Source organism: Bombus impatiens, unplaced genomic scaffold (assembly GCF_000188095.3).
Source record: "Bombus impatiens unplaced genomic scaffold, BIMP_2.2 scf_1055, whole genome shotgun sequence".
Lineage (NCBI taxonomy): Eukaryota > Metazoa > Arthropoda > Insecta > Hymenoptera > Apidae > Bombus > Bombus impatiens.
In genome coordinates this window covers 599,642-614,385 of record NT_177474.1, presented here as the reverse complement: position 1 = coordinate 614,385, position 14,744 = coordinate 599,642, and the positions used below count along the sequence as shown (strand labels likewise).

Here is a 14,744-nt window from a genome sequence, read left to right as displayed (position 1 = left end):
GAACGATACTTCTATATTTAAATGTTGTCTTTTGAGTTGACTGTGTTATTTGTTTTAGGCTAATGGAGAGATGGAAAGGATTAAAGTTCAAAACAGTTACAATATAAATATGTATCGTCATATAATCTACGAAGCATTATCGTTATCGCAACGATAACAAGACAGAGGAAGATTCCTGAGCTTTTCTTTTATCTTTTGTCGTCTTTTCTCCGAATTTTCCGAATATTTTCCATCAGTTGGAATTAGGAATCCGTTTCGGCAACGCATACTACAGCGCAGACAAGTTATCTTGTCCGTTGTTGAACCGTCATTATCTGGGAGCAGAGGGACGGAGGCTGATAAAGGCCATCATCCGTTTGGCAAGTAAACTCCCGTCTACTTTCCATTCTCGCTCGTGTTTCCGTTTCGAAGGTCTGCTCGTTGCTTCGTCGTCACTTTTACACTGTACACCGTTCGCTTCTCGCTCTTTCTGCATTTCAATTCGGTTGGAAGAATCGTATGGTGTGGTTATACGCTGTGGTGCGACTGAAATAATTCTTTCTTCGGGTTACCCTGGTGATTTGTATTTATCGGTAAAGTAATTTGAATTTGAATTTGTTAGTTTTGGCAGAATGTAAATTATTATTTGTCGCTATTCGTGCTGATAGTGTCGTAATTTTACTTTTAATTTGCAAATAAATATCGAATTACAGAGAAGTTCGTCGAAGGGGTTGAAGCGATTCTTGGACCCATTGTGTGTGACGATCTGGATTTGATATCGAGTACTGTGAATCGTTTTGAGCGTTTTTGCTTTTAGTGAAGTTGGTATTTAAAGAAATAATTAACATTTGAAGACAACATTTCTCTAACTTGTTTTTGAGTGGCTTCCTCTGGAAGCCGAGTAGATCTCCGCTTTCGTATTTTAGGTATTGCGTGATCAAAGTGATACTGTCTTAAATCTTTCTTTAGCTATTACTATCAATATTAACTAAATATGGTGAATTACTATTATTGCAAATTTTACGTGTTGAAACTTCCATTGAAACTCATTCGAATTAATACATTACAAGGACGTAGTATTTAGTAGTAAACACAGGTTGTCACATACAATAAATATCGAAAGTCGGAAACGCACAACCGAGCAAAAAATTAGAGTTACATTTTATTTCGTTCTCCTATGGTACAGTTTCGATCGAAACCTTATTTATTTGAAAGATCCTAGAAATGCATTAATGGCACATCATCGATTAACTCTGAACTCTTTCTATTCCTTCGTATTTGCAACAAAATTATTTCAAGAAACAAGAATCGCCAAGCCAATACTATCTAACATAATTTAAGCCATTCTTTTACAAACAAGCCCTTTCAAATAATTTAACAAATGACATTGCAAAGACACTTAAACCGTGACACTTATACCGTGTCAGCGGCCGAATGCTACCAGCACGAATACACAGGTGACAAACGAGTTTCACCATTTCTTCCTTCGAGCTTCGCTCCAGAGGGAGTGGAAGTGGCGATCCGTATCGTAGGGAAACATGTTTGGCCACATAAAAAAGTTGGCACTTTTATTTTCCTCGTCCACGATTAACCGACCGACAGTGTCTACTTGCAGTCGAATCGTGAAACAAGAACAGATACTGGTTCGCCAACCGAAACTTGCGTAAGTGAAGAAATGGATGCGATCAAACCTGGATGGTTCAGTGAAATTAACAACGATCTGTGGCCAGGTGTTTCATTGTCTCTCGAGGTCCTCGACGTAATTCATCGAGAACGATCGGAGTATCAAGAAGTGATGGTGATCGACACGTAAATATTCTACTATTTCTATTTTCTTTAAACGTAAAAGATATCGATTTTTCATTGGAAAAATAATTGGAGAAAACTAAATATGCGTTGGAGGTTTATGACACTTGGATCCCTACGTTATAACAGTTAGGTCGAAGAGGAAATCGACTTTTTATACTTTACCATTGGACGACAGTAGCAAAGTATTTTTTATAAACGAGTATTTTTTAAAAACGAGCGGAACAAGTTTTCTTTAATCTTTCTTTCTTATCGAGTCTCACAGTTACTTTTGAGTGATTTTTAACAGTTGGTTTTGAGAACATTTTTTTATTAATATAGTAAAAAACATCGAGGGGCAGGCACGACACAGCTGTTAAGGAAGGTAGAAGCAAGAAAACAAATAAGATGGTCTTCAACTTAGAGTTTCCTTTAAACGATACGAAAAAGCTAATAATAACGCCGTATCGTCGTGTTATTTTTAAGACCGATATTTTTTATTTACAAAAATACGAACGATTACTATCATAATTTAGTTGTATCAATGCTTTTTATGGTGTAATTCAGTCTTAGAAGTTTATCTTTCGTAAGTTACGATATATCTAATCTCTCTCTTATACGAAATATATAATTCTCTTGATAACTGTTGCCGTAACACGGTGCTTTTTACTTCTATTATTTCTCACAACTTGGTATTAACGCAAAGAGCGAAAAAATATATGTAAAAAATGTATAAATCTACTGATCTAGCGAAATATGTCAGATTCTAAGAAGAGAAAAGAAAGCGCAAAAAGCAGAAAGGAACTAAACTTCCGATAAGTTAGTCGTTCGCTGTTGTTTCAAAAGGAATTTGTTTTAATTGCACGTATACAGGAAATCGCACGGAAGGACCCTAATTTTAGATGGTATCATACAATGCACGGAGAAAGACGAATTTTCGTATCAGGAGATGATCGCGTTTCTACCGTTGTGCAGCCATCCAAATCCGAAAACTGTAAGATCTTGCATACGTTAAATATTTTGAAAAATGTTATAGTTATTGAAAAGGTATCATATTTTGTATTCATATCTCTTCCTGCTTCGATTATTTCCTTGTCAGGTGTTAATAGTTGGAGGTGGTGACGGCGGGGTTGCTCGTGAAGTTGCGAAACATCCGCTAGTAGAACGAATCGTGCAAGTCGAAATCGACTCGAAAGTACTAGAGGTATCCAGAAAGTATTTGCCTACGATGGGTGTGGGACTCGATCATCCTAAAGTCACCCTTAACGTGGGCGATGGTTTCCAGTTCCTGCAGCGACACATTGGAGAATTTGACGTTATAATTACTGATAGTAGCGATCCTATCGGTAAGTAAACTTTTGTTAATTACAGTTCGTTTCTTGATACATTTAGATTTTGATCGATAGTATAACATACTTTGATCCAGTTTTATTAATGGAAAATGTACAATAGGAGTATTTTCTTACGTGTAATGAAATGAGGTAATAAAATGTTTACGAATGTAGGTCCAGCAGAGTGCCTATTCCACGAATCGTACTTCAATTTAATGAAAAATGCGTTGAAACCTGGTGGAATCGTTTGCAGCCAAGCGGGTACTGCATGGTTGAATCTCAGCCATGTGACACAAACTTTGCAACATTGCAAGTCCTTATTTGCGGTTGCGACTTATGGTATTGTTTCCGTGCCTACCTACCCCACAGGGCAAATTGGATTCGTGCTTGGAGGATTAAACCCTGTAAGTACATTCTTTAATTTTTCTCTTCTTCTTTTCGTTAGTCCTTCTACGTAAACAGACAAATAAAAAGATAAATACATCTTCAGGAAACGAACTTCAAAGAACCGAAGAAAGTTTTCAGTCACAGCGAACTCGATGAAATGAACATGAAGTATTATGACGACGATGTGCACCGAGCCGCCTTCATTCTCCCAAGGTTTATAATAAAAGCATTGAACGAAGTCGTGGCTGAAAAATAGTCGTTAAATCTTTTCTCGCAGTTTTTGATACGCCATCGCTACAGACGTGGCGTAGAAATGATCAAGATCTTGTTATATCTATTGAATTCATATTATCGTGTATCATTGTTAACTCGATTCAATTCGATCAAGCTATCAGCCTGAAAAAGAGACTACATAATCCAATAAATTAAAATAGAATGTCCTGTTTAAATCATACGCTTCACACTTTTGTCTTACATGCACATGGAAACATACATTCTTAATGATACATCAACGAAATGTTAGAAATTCTTTATTAATTTCAATGTAAGTAAAGCTAACATATCTATATTTGTGAATGTTCTGCCGTAATATAATTATAATAAAACGATATCCATTATCATAATCATCTCCTAATTGTATGTAGCACACACATGTGTAGCAGCATTATAACTAATGATAAGAATAAATCAATACTAATATAATATAATTAATACAGTATAATATAATATAATATAATATAATATAATATAATATAATATAATAATATAATATGATATTACAATTTGTAACATTCCACGATAAAACTTAATCGATTGTACTAAATATAACGATTAAAAATATCCTGTATATAAATCTGAATCATCAAAAACCAATGAATACAAAGCTTTAAAAACTGTCGATTTTTCTCTCTCGTTGCTCTTTGTTTCTTCTTAATATATTAACGGCACATATATATTTAATATATAATATATGTAGAGAATCTATATATTGTATAATTCCTTTCGTTTATATTTATATCTATACATATAATTTTCTATATATCATGGCACACACCTATAAGTATAATGTATACGTATATAAAATAAAAACACGATTGGCAATCGTTCTGAAAATATATAACACTAAATGCAATAATGTATACATATATATCTGTAGATCCCTTTGCAAGAGTTCGATAATACAAATTTACCTCTTCGCTTGTTTTTTCCTTTTGAAAACGATCTTTTCATGCAAAGGGATTCTTCCTTCATCTTGTCTCCTTTTTCTTTTTTTTTTTTTTTTTTCGTTTTATGATTATACTATCGAACATTAGTAAAGCATCAGTTTTTTTTCTTCTTTTTTTTTGGTAATATTCGAGAATCCTACGAGTTTGCTACGAGCATGTGAAAAAAGCGGTAGCTCATTAGACTCAGGCACTTTTTTTCACCCATTTATCGACTCATTGTCAAGACACTGAATTGTTACGCGAAATATTTAACATCTATGTATTTACAAATTCTTCCTTGACCTTCGAAAGACTAATGATAATTGCACTAATCTATCACTTGGAACAGGTCTGTCCAACCATCGACCTTCCAATCAAAATTTTCTAGGAGCATTTTCACGCTTCAACACCTTGTTTGAGATAATTCTTTTCAAAGTATAATATCATGTTTTTAAGCACTTCCCTTTTTATCGTGTCTACTCTTCTTAATTACATTCTTCGTGTGAAAATTTTTCTTTAGTTTTAGACTGCAATCTTATTTCTATAATAAAGAGTCTCAATAAAGAGCATTAAGCAAGAAATTATTATTAAGAGCTAATGCAAAAGAAATTCATGTTTAGAACAAATAAGGTTACACTAGTTGAGAATTTACGTGTCATATAAAATTCGTAGATAAAATTATGACAAATTTGTAAAAATATATAAAATTATCGAATTCTTACATGTAAAACTTGATCTTTTTTTATACAAATCCACGATTGAAATAAATACTTTGCAATCATTTACTATATCTCAATATTGAAATAATCATACTCGATAGATTACTTCGCTATGACTTTTATGTCAGAAAAAAATAATTACAATAATTCGTATCATTGTAAGGAAACCAAAGATCTTGTTCCTAGTTTCTTATCAAGGATTAAAGATTTAGATTCATTTTATTTGCAATTCTTATTAGCACTTTGCTTTTATATAACGTTGTTGACATTTCTATACAAATTTCATTAGAATATTTACAATCTTGCAACTTCGATGAACCCCTTTAAATGTTGCATTTTAAATTAACTTACGAGTTAATATATACTTCTTCTATTCGAAAAGCTCGATATTTGCAGTAATAAAAATAAATTGCCTACTCCAGAACGTTCCATGACAAAATATTCAATTCAATTTTTATTATGATACAATTGTTGCATGTTCAGCGTACTACTTGGATCTACCTCTCCATGAATCTTTCGCTATTCAATCTTGATGTCAATGAACAGGATCAGTCTATGTACTACTCACGTACAATAAGATTTCGTATTATGTGTTCAAGATCTCGTTCAAAACCTCTGAATTCAGTTGGACAGTCCTGACTCGAAAAGTCTAACGAGCGAAATTATTGAAAACAAGCCACCGCGAGCGAATGGTAAAGAGCGCGCGATACAGAAGAAACGTAAGTTTAAGCAACGATTAGATTCCAGAACGAAAAGAGACGCACTTACAACGATAATGTTAAGAAAAATATTAAGAAGAACGGGAAATATTAAGGATAAAGAGACGGAGACACCATAGGATCAGGCCACATGGTGTCAGAAAGTTAATAAAATTAAATGATATGTTGCTTCTCTTGTTAATCCGTGGTCTTAAACTTAAACTATTATGATAAATTAGATCTAAATTAAATCAGGTATGCGATGGCTATTAATCGCTTGTCAATAAAATCAAAGAATAGAAGAAAGAAACATCGGTTTGAACAAACATCTTTCTTTCTCGCTGGATTTCGTATAATTATCCAATTTTTTATATATATTAAATACGAATACATATTTCGGAGAATGTAGATTCCCCGCCAAATTCTCCTTCAATTATAAATACAAATATTCTTATAAATCTTTCGAATATATTTTCAAAAAGATGTCTCAAAAGATCGAAAACGAATATGTTATCAAAATATTAAGAATCGTCGATGCAAAATGGTGGAAATATATCACGTGCAATTTTTTGTGGCATCGTTCGTATTAGATCGACAGAAATAAGTTCGTGGAAAAGGTGGACGGTTATATTCCAATCAATAGTCATTCTTATAAAGGCTAATTTCGAAAGCACACAGTTAATTCTATCTAAGGGCACTTTTCTACCGTTTCTCATCGCAAAGATTATCATACAAAGATTTTATCACGATTGCTTTTAAAAATAAAAACTAAAACAAGTAAGCTTGTCAATATCTCGAGAAGAATTGTAAAATTTTCAATACGCGCGTGTTTTTTGTTATTTGAACATAAACTCTCACCCCTCTCCCCCTTTTTCTTGAATATATTCCAAATTTATGAACTTAAATTGTAAATTTCAAGATCCTTACTTCTTATTTGATCATCAGGCCCTCATGAATTTTTACTTCTTCGCCAGTTATTCTTCTTCCATATCACGTATTCATATTTTCGCTTCCTATATCAACTCTTTCTTTCCTTCCTATTCTTCCCTATTTTTTTTTTTTTTTTTTTGAAGATTGTCATTTTCGTCCTAGAAGGCAGTCCTTAATTTATTCTCAACTGAGCACGTGCTGATATTGTGTAAACGATCGTTATTGGGTTTTTCGTTGTCTTATCATTATACTAAACATTGTTGTTCATGAATTGACTTGCAAAAGATGTTGCGATCATTACAACATGGTTGCCTCGGTATTATAACTTTCCTTATTGATCTTCCTTTCGATAGAACTGTACTGACCGGATGAACTTTCCATAGTCACCTTCTTTTCGGTAACAAGGTATGGACTGTCTGAAACATACCGTCTATCGTATTGGCTTTCGTTATACTTTTTCTCCACCGACCCATACTGACTTTCCATTGTAGACCGATACTGACTCTCTTTCATTTTCCTTTCTAACGTGCTCTGCGTTGAATAAACCTTTTCCGGGCTAACCAGAGTTTGTCTGTCGGAACTGAGTTGGCCAATATTGTGCGTTGTAGAATGCTGTTGATACGTACTGTAATTCATCTGTGACTGATTGTGAGTTTCATAAGCTCTGGTCTCGTATCTGGTCGTGCTCTCGTAGCCACTCTGTTCGGCATCAGTATCGGTGTCAGCTAAATCTGGACGATTTTTATACTTGGCTTGTCGAATGGCAGTGAGTCTTCCTCTAGCTTCTTCCAGTTCCCTCTCGATGCGAAGGACCTCTGATCTGGCGTTTATCTCCTGAGCGATACCTCCAACCATTCTACGGTTTAGGATCAAAGATCTGTCTTCTTCTTGCTGAATAGCCTGTTGGGCTGCTCGTACTAAATTGTCGGTGGCGCGTTTCACAGCATTTCCAGCTGCTTGCAGACGTTTCGTGCTCTCGCTATCTGGATCAGCTTTTACTTTGCAAGCGACCAATAATTGTGCCGTACTGCTGGCTACCTGTTTCGCGCTGGAAATTAGTTTTTCTTCGGAGCTAACGCCTTGTACCAGAGCGTTTGCAGATTCAACGAGGCTGTGAGTTGCAGCTGCGACCATTCTTGCGGCAGAAATTAGACCTTCGGACCACTGACCATCGTCGGAACTGGTTAGGGGAGTTCGAGAAACCTTTCCTGTTGCGATAAGCTCTCTTTGAGCTGCACTGGCTGCTTTTATAAGAGCCGATGTAGCGGCTGCGATCGATTTGGCTGCTTCTAGGATCATTTCGTCGAAGTTCATATCTTCGTTTGCCTCCTATGAAGTAAAAATGAAAACTTTTGTGGAAGGAGATAACTACAGGATTAATGATTTTTTTTTTTTTTAATTGAATCCAACATTGAATTAGCATATCGGTTGGATGATACGTGTGAATAATCGCCTTACCGTCGGTGGATTTCTGCCGAAGATGTTCCTGACCGCCGTAATAATATGTTTGATTCCTGGTCGATTCTTTCAAAAAACAACCAAGAATATCAAACATATCTTACGGAAATCAGACTGCTTCCTAGCGAACGAAGATTACCGAGACAACATTTAACGTTATGCGTTATTTCTATCGTTTTACAGCTAATAATAAGACAAATTTTTTACTGGACTGAGACGAGATCTACGAGCAAATTCAGATCATACGAGAAATCATTGCCGCTATGAACGGCAACAGTATCGTTCGAAAGACTCACCTGTATACTTCTCCGAGGTCTCAAGCTGGCAAGCTTCTTCGCGGCAGCGTCGATACTGGCTGCAGCACCTAGTAACTCATTTTCTGCAATGACCGTCGGATCATCAGGGTCCACCCAGTCGGTGCCCTTCAGCAATTCAGCCACAGCCACCAATTCGGTAACGCTCTGAGCGATCTTTCTACTAATGGGTGGCAAAGTGTGTTTCGCATCACCAGATCTTGAAGATATTTGTAATATAGCTTGCAACAATTCCCTATAATTAAGAGCGACGTCGTGACCAGCCTGAAGAGTTCTTTCTCTCAATTCAGCTGTTTCTGCGCAATTATACGCTGCTCCTTTACAAATGGTCAGCATGTCGCTGATAGCCTTTCGTCCCATGTTTGCAGCCGCAATTATGTCATCCTGTTTACAACTATTCCCGGCAGCTACAGCTTTGGCGGTTGAAATGGTGATACTCTTAGTGCATCGAACCAGATCTTCGGGTGTCACGTTGATCTTTTGCGTCTCTGGAGTGTTCAAGGCGCGTATTTCTTGAGCTATCGCCTCGATGGTTGATTCCAGAGCCCTGGTGCCACGAGTGTGCTCATCTTCGACAGCTTTCACTGTCTTCAGCAGGGACGTCACGTTGGTTACCATCACCTGAAGACGAAAAGATAAAGCAAATTATTATATGTTCCACTCGCTATTACATGCGACGATCTGGGTACTGTTTCTTCGTACTCATCGTTGAAAATGGATGTAAGAATTATTAATGAATGGATATCTAAAAATCATATAATTTTCATCGCTATTTCTTTCCCTTTTATCGAATATTACCGCGTATTAAGTTGTCAATTACGTGATTTTTAGATTATTGCACTGCGAATGAAATAGAAAATATGTTACGGTGTTAATGCAATTGTTATCACTTGTGTTTTGAATAAAATGATGGCGATGATATGTTCTGCTGCACAAGAACCTTGAGAAAAGTTAACGTTTTCTCTTTAAATATTGTTAGTCAACTTCTAATGCTATAACTAGATAAAATATAACTCTAGATAAAATATTTGAAAAGATATTAAATCAATCGCTGTAAAACGATATTAGAAAATAAGACACGCATAAAACTAATTTCCTTTTCGACAACTTATTTTATCTCTTCGATATCCATCGCAAGATCGTTAAGAATATTTGACCATATTTTCCAGATATTTCACTTTATTTGCATTTATTTCGTACGTCTTATTAATTATCGTTAAAAACTGAAAATCATTACGTCCAAAATCTGAATATCGTTAGAAATAACGAAAAGAAATCTGCTTAGAAATGTTATTATCGTCATATTCTCTTTAACAAACTCTTTTAAATAACATATTAATCTTCGATTAGTCGACGAAGCATTAAAGCACGGTGCTATTAATCATTAATGCACACACGTTTGCAAGTAGAATGTACGTACCTAAAAGTTGCTTTGTTTTAAAAAAAATTTCTGTCCACGGATGAATTAAGATATTCGTGTAAAGGATGTAGTAGCGTAATAGAAATTTGATGATTTATTTCTTTATTACAAAAAAAAATATAGAGAGAAAAAAAATGTATAAAGAAACGATGATGTATGTTACAAAGTATAATAGTAACTCGAGTGAAACACGATACAATTGTTTGCAGAGCAAGAATATCTACAATACGAATGCATGTGAACTAAAAACGTAGCACAGAAGCGCATCACGTGTTACTATTTCTTAATATTATATTAATTAGCATCATATAATGCTATAAATGCTTCGATGTATAGTAACTCGAAAATAAATACTTGAAGAGAAGGAGAACTGTAAAATGCAAATTTGTCGAGAAATTCGTCACCAAGTTCTCTTCGCAGTGAATTAGTATATGGGAAATATTTGTTAATATTGTGCTGTTGGAATTTTTTGAGATATTCATTTTTTTTTCTTTTCTTTTTGTAAAAAGAGTGTAAAAAGAATAACGAGTCTTGTTTTCACCCTTTCGGTACTGTATAGTGAAATATTATCAATTGTTTTCGCTTTTGTCCGCTTATACGCAGATACGTGGTTACAGACGTGATTAAAATTTTTCTTTCTGACCCCGATACGATAATGTACCGAAAAGGTAAACATCAGGTTCATCGAGAACCGAACGAAATAGGTGTAAAAATCAATGCTTCGGCTACATGAGTAACAGCAAATCGGAAGTTCTCTGAGACGGTTGTTCGCTCTCTGAGGCTGAGAGCAGACGTATCAGCTCCTCCTCTTGATCGGACACGAACCATTCGGACTCCGAGCCACCGACGTCACTCAAAGGCATCAGCTGCTGGTGTAGCTGCTGTTCTAACACCTATCCGGATCGGCCAGACCAAAATCGTCAATGAAAGCTCACAATTAAAGTCCACCAAGTTCATGAGAGAAAATGTTTCGCTACTTTTCATCGCGTAAATGTAAATCTTATCGTCAACAAGCCAAGGAAAAAAAAAGAAAAAAAAAACAAAGCCGGATAAGAATATATTCTCTCTGTGGTTGAAGCAAAAATCGGTTCTGCCTCGCTCAGCGATTCTACACACTTTCCATCAAGGGAACATAAAGATCGAGTGTATAGTGTCTCACACACACGAAAAAATGGAACATCGAACGATGTAGGAAAGTGCAAGGTGGACTTTAATAGTTTTTAACAATGAATCTTCGGTCGAGACCGTTTTACCGAATACCTAGTGAGTGACATCATTGACAATTACATATTTTCGATTTACTCTTGTACCTTTTCGTATTTTTTCTATCTTTCTCTCTTTTTAGTCGGTTAGAGGTGAAATGGAAATGTATATCGATTAAAGTCCACCCACAAAATAACGGGAAATTGGTTCGTAATGTTAAGCGTGAAGATCAAATTTAGTATGTTAACGAGTAAAACAACAACAAAGTGCTGTTAGGTCCGTCATAATGAGATTTCGCGCATCCTCCTTCGACTTGTCCTCCAATTAAAGCGATACCTGCTGCGGTTAATATCGTTTAATCAAGCGTTTCCCAACTTAGACTTCTTTAACACCTGAAATTATTGCTCGAGTCGTGCGTTCTAAATCAACACCGATAAAAAGGAGATTCGCTACTTCAATGTATACTTTGAACAATTTTTGTGAAAATTTTCATAGAAATGTAAAATTCTGCAGGTCCAATGGCTCGGAATACATATAATACTTGTGATTCGTTTCAATTTGAAATGTCTGATTTTATACTAATTGGGAAATCAAGATCGAACATCGTTTAGTCACATATTATTAGTCGCATACACGTATCCTTCATAAAGCTCTACTTCCTGATGTATCCTAGACGCTGCCATTCTGTTATAAACGTTACCATTACCTCTCCAACTCAAGCGTCTCTCCGAGACAAAGTTAATATCAAGCTACTAACACTAAGAGGGAATCCCCTGACCATCGGCAAAACGCCGACGTAATTACGAATAAAGCAACAAGAATAGGAACGATTCACCTTACCTTGGCAGAGTCCTTTAAATGGGCCATGCTGGGGTCGTTGATAGGTTTGCCACTGGCTGCTTTAGTGGCGTGTATCAAGTCGCCGAGTGCAGAAGCCACATCTTTTACCGCGTTTATTAGCATTACTTGAGCCTCGGGATTCTGACTGCCCAAGCTGGCAGCCCCGTATTTAACCACCTCGGCAAGTTGAACGATAGTCGACACGGCATTTTGCGCTGCAACCGCCAGTTGCTCTTGAGACGAGGCTGCTCCAGCTACTAGCGTTTTCGTATCTTCAACGAGAGCCTTGGCTGTCTTCAAGATGTTCTCTCGATGATCGGCAAAAGTGTCGCCTTCGTTTTCTGCGTGCAAGGTTCCAGCAGTGGCGAACATGATCGTGGTGTCCAGGTCACCGATAATGCCTGACACGGTACTTGCAGCGTTGATACAAGCTTGAGTTCCCCTGGAACCAGCCTGAAGCGCAGCTAACACCTGAGATACCTTTTCCGTGACTATCTTGCTGTGCTCTGCGACTTCTCTTTGAGTGTAAGCGTCGCCTGGTGACATTTGGCAGGTTCCTGCAGCTCTAACGATGTCTACGCAGGCTTTGCCAAGCTCTTGGACGCTTGCGCGAAGTCTCGCAGACACGTCAGCGTTGGATGCGGCCGCTGAAGCGCCGGACGTATCGCGGGCTAGCTGAGTGTACTTGTGGGAGATATCCACTATAAGGGGACTTAGTCTGGCTACGTCGGTGCTAGATTTTGTTGACTGAAATGGATAAAGATTGAGATAAATTAAACGTAAGATACGTTAATGATCTTCGTACTAATCATTTCTTTCCTTTAACTAGACGTCACTAGATTCCTAATACTAACAAAATATTATAACTATTCCTTACCATTTCCTGCGCCAGCCGAGCGATCTCCTTAGCAGCTTCCACCATTCTCGTTTGATAATCCACGTAAGAATCCACTGTATCGATCGTAGACATTCTGTGATCTTCCAATCTAACCATGGCTCGAGAAATAGCGTCGATTAGCCCAGTAACGATTCCATAAGATGTCGAAATTGTCTCCAAAGTGTTTTGTAATTCCTGCAGCGCATCTTTCATGGATTCCACTGTCTCGTCAACTTCAGTGTGCAGATTAACTGCCTTCGGATTACCACCAGATTCTTTTGTCACGCAGACAAGCTGTAGAGCAGACTCGGTGACGGTTTTCGTCTGATCCAGTAGCACTATCTGTTGTTTCGAGTGCACCATGTTTGAAGCAGCACCGATAGCACCAGAAACTAGAGGCTCGCAGTACAAAGCAATCTGATTGACGGCATGTCCTACGTTTTCAGCCTCGTATTTGGCAGCTGTTCGAAGAGGTTCCAATTTTTCTCGTAACTCGCTAGCACTGGTCTCCATCTGATCCGTGAATCCTTGCATCGTATTCTCTCTTCGTGAAACCAGTGCCTGTGAAACAGCACTGAAAGACGCGGCATTCAGTTCTCGAATTCTAGCTGATAGTTTCTCGATCGCAACGTCGCATTCCTTCTGCCCAGGTGCTTTGTCGCGTATGGAAGCGACTAGAGACTTGATCGAATCGCTCACGCTCTTGCTGTGGTTTGCCAATAATTGCCAAGTTGGAGGATCTTTTGGACTGACAGCGAGACTCTTGGCGGCTCGCACCATCGCGCAAGAACCATCGATAATAGCTTTACCGGCACTAGTTATTGGCTCTTGGGCAGCTCTAGCTGTGACGGATATCTTTGCAGGCTGACTAGCGAATTCTGGAGATCCAGCAAACGTACACAGGTTGTCAACCGCTTCCAAAAGTGGCCTGGTAGCCTCCGCACACTTCGCCTTGTTGGCCTCGGAATAATTCTGATCCAGCGCCTTGATTTCTTTCACCAGGACTGATGTGGAATTGGCAACATCCTTGGCTGACTGAACGAAGTGACGTTTAGCAACAGGATTGCTGGTCTTGTTCGATGCTTCGCGACAAGCATTGCAGAGAGCACTCGTATACTTTGCTATCATGGTAGCAGCTGAAAGGACTTGTTGTTCGGTACTTGTAGGATTTCCAAGACTTTGACAGCCGGTATGAATGGCCTGTGCAGCTCTGAGGAACTGAGCTTGGTCCAGCAAGCCTGGTTTTCCAGCCACCGATGTTGGATCGCTTACGCCAGCTAGATAAGCAGCCTGAGCTGCTGCTTCTATCAATCCGCAAATTGACAAAGAGACCCCTCTAACTGCTACCGAGAATTGTTCGTGTTCTGATTTCTTTGCGTGGTTAGCTATGCCCGTCATTCCGTCGCCAAGGCTCTTGCTCTTTTCCATCACGGTTTCTAGACATTCGAAGTAGCTCGCGTCAGAAATTGGTTGGCTAGGATTATCGAGAAGCGATCTCATCGATTGGATATTTCTGATAGCGTTGTCACACTCGTTTTGTCCAGGCGCAGCCGAGGTACAGACATCGACGAGATAGTTGATGGAATCTGTGACGGCTC

General features: G+C 37.8%; 2 protein-coding genes across 12 annotated transcripts in view; one reads left to right on the top strand and one right to left on the bottom strand.

Moving 5' to 3' along the window:
* Positions 1–181: 181 nt before the first annotated feature.
* LOC100745633 (spermidine synthase) lies at positions 182–4,513 on the top strand. 3 transcript variants are annotated; one of them, XM_024370911.2, is made up of 6 exons: positions 182–577; positions 1,582–1,788; positions 2,638–2,758; positions 2,864–3,110; positions 3,270–3,499; positions 3,586–4,513. In XM_024370911.2, exons 2-6 carry the CDS (start codon positions 1,655–1,657, stop codon positions 3,736–3,738), a joined length of 885 nt encoding a protein of 294 aa, XP_024226679.1. In that variant the 5' UTR covers positions 182–577; positions 1,582–1,654; the 3' UTR covers positions 3,739–4,513. The 3 variants fall into 3 exon arrangements, with proteins under 3 accessions (XP_024226679.1, XP_012246691.1, XP_012246689.1); XM_012391268.3 differs by having other exon boundaries at positions 440–572; positions 1,595–1,788; XM_012391266.3 differs by having other exon boundaries at positions 441–577; positions 1,595–1,788.
* A 246-nt stretch (positions 4,514–4,759) lies between these two features.
* The window catches only part of LOC100742957 (talin-1), a 50,496-nt gene continuing 40,511 nt past the window's right edge, over positions 4,760–14,744 (bottom strand). For 8 of the 9 annotated variants that reach the window (XM_024370906.2, XM_024370905.2, XM_024370907.2 and 5 more), the window contains 4 exons: positions 13,147–14,744; positions 12,270–13,016; positions 8,789–9,427; positions 4,760–8,363 (listed from right to left, as the gene is read on the bottom strand). In XM_024370906.2, coding sequence (XP_024226674.1) covers positions 7,332–8,363; positions 8,789–9,427; positions 12,270–13,016; positions 13,147–14,744 — 4,016 coding nt within the window. In that variant the 3' untranslated portion in view covers positions 4,760–7,331. Of the gene's footprint in view, positions 8,364–8,788; positions 9,428–10,410; positions 11,120–12,269; positions 13,017–13,146 lie in introns of those variants that run through there. The other variant, XM_033323491.1, reaches the window with a different exon arrangement.

Bases quoted from the DNA above. Each gene is read 5' to 3' on its own strand.
- LOC100745633 (XM_024370911.2), top strand. From the start codon at position 1,655: ATGGATGCGATCAAACCTGGATGGTTCAGTGAAATTAACAACGATCTG. The intron at 2,759-2,863 runs GTAAGATCTTGC...TTTCCTTGTCAG, and splicing joins GCCATCCAAATCCGAAAACT to GTGTTAATAGTTGGAGGTGG. The intron at 3,500-3,585 runs GTAAGTACATTC...ATACATCTTCAG, and splicing joins TGCTTGGAGGATTAAACCCT to GAAACGAACTTCAAAGAACC.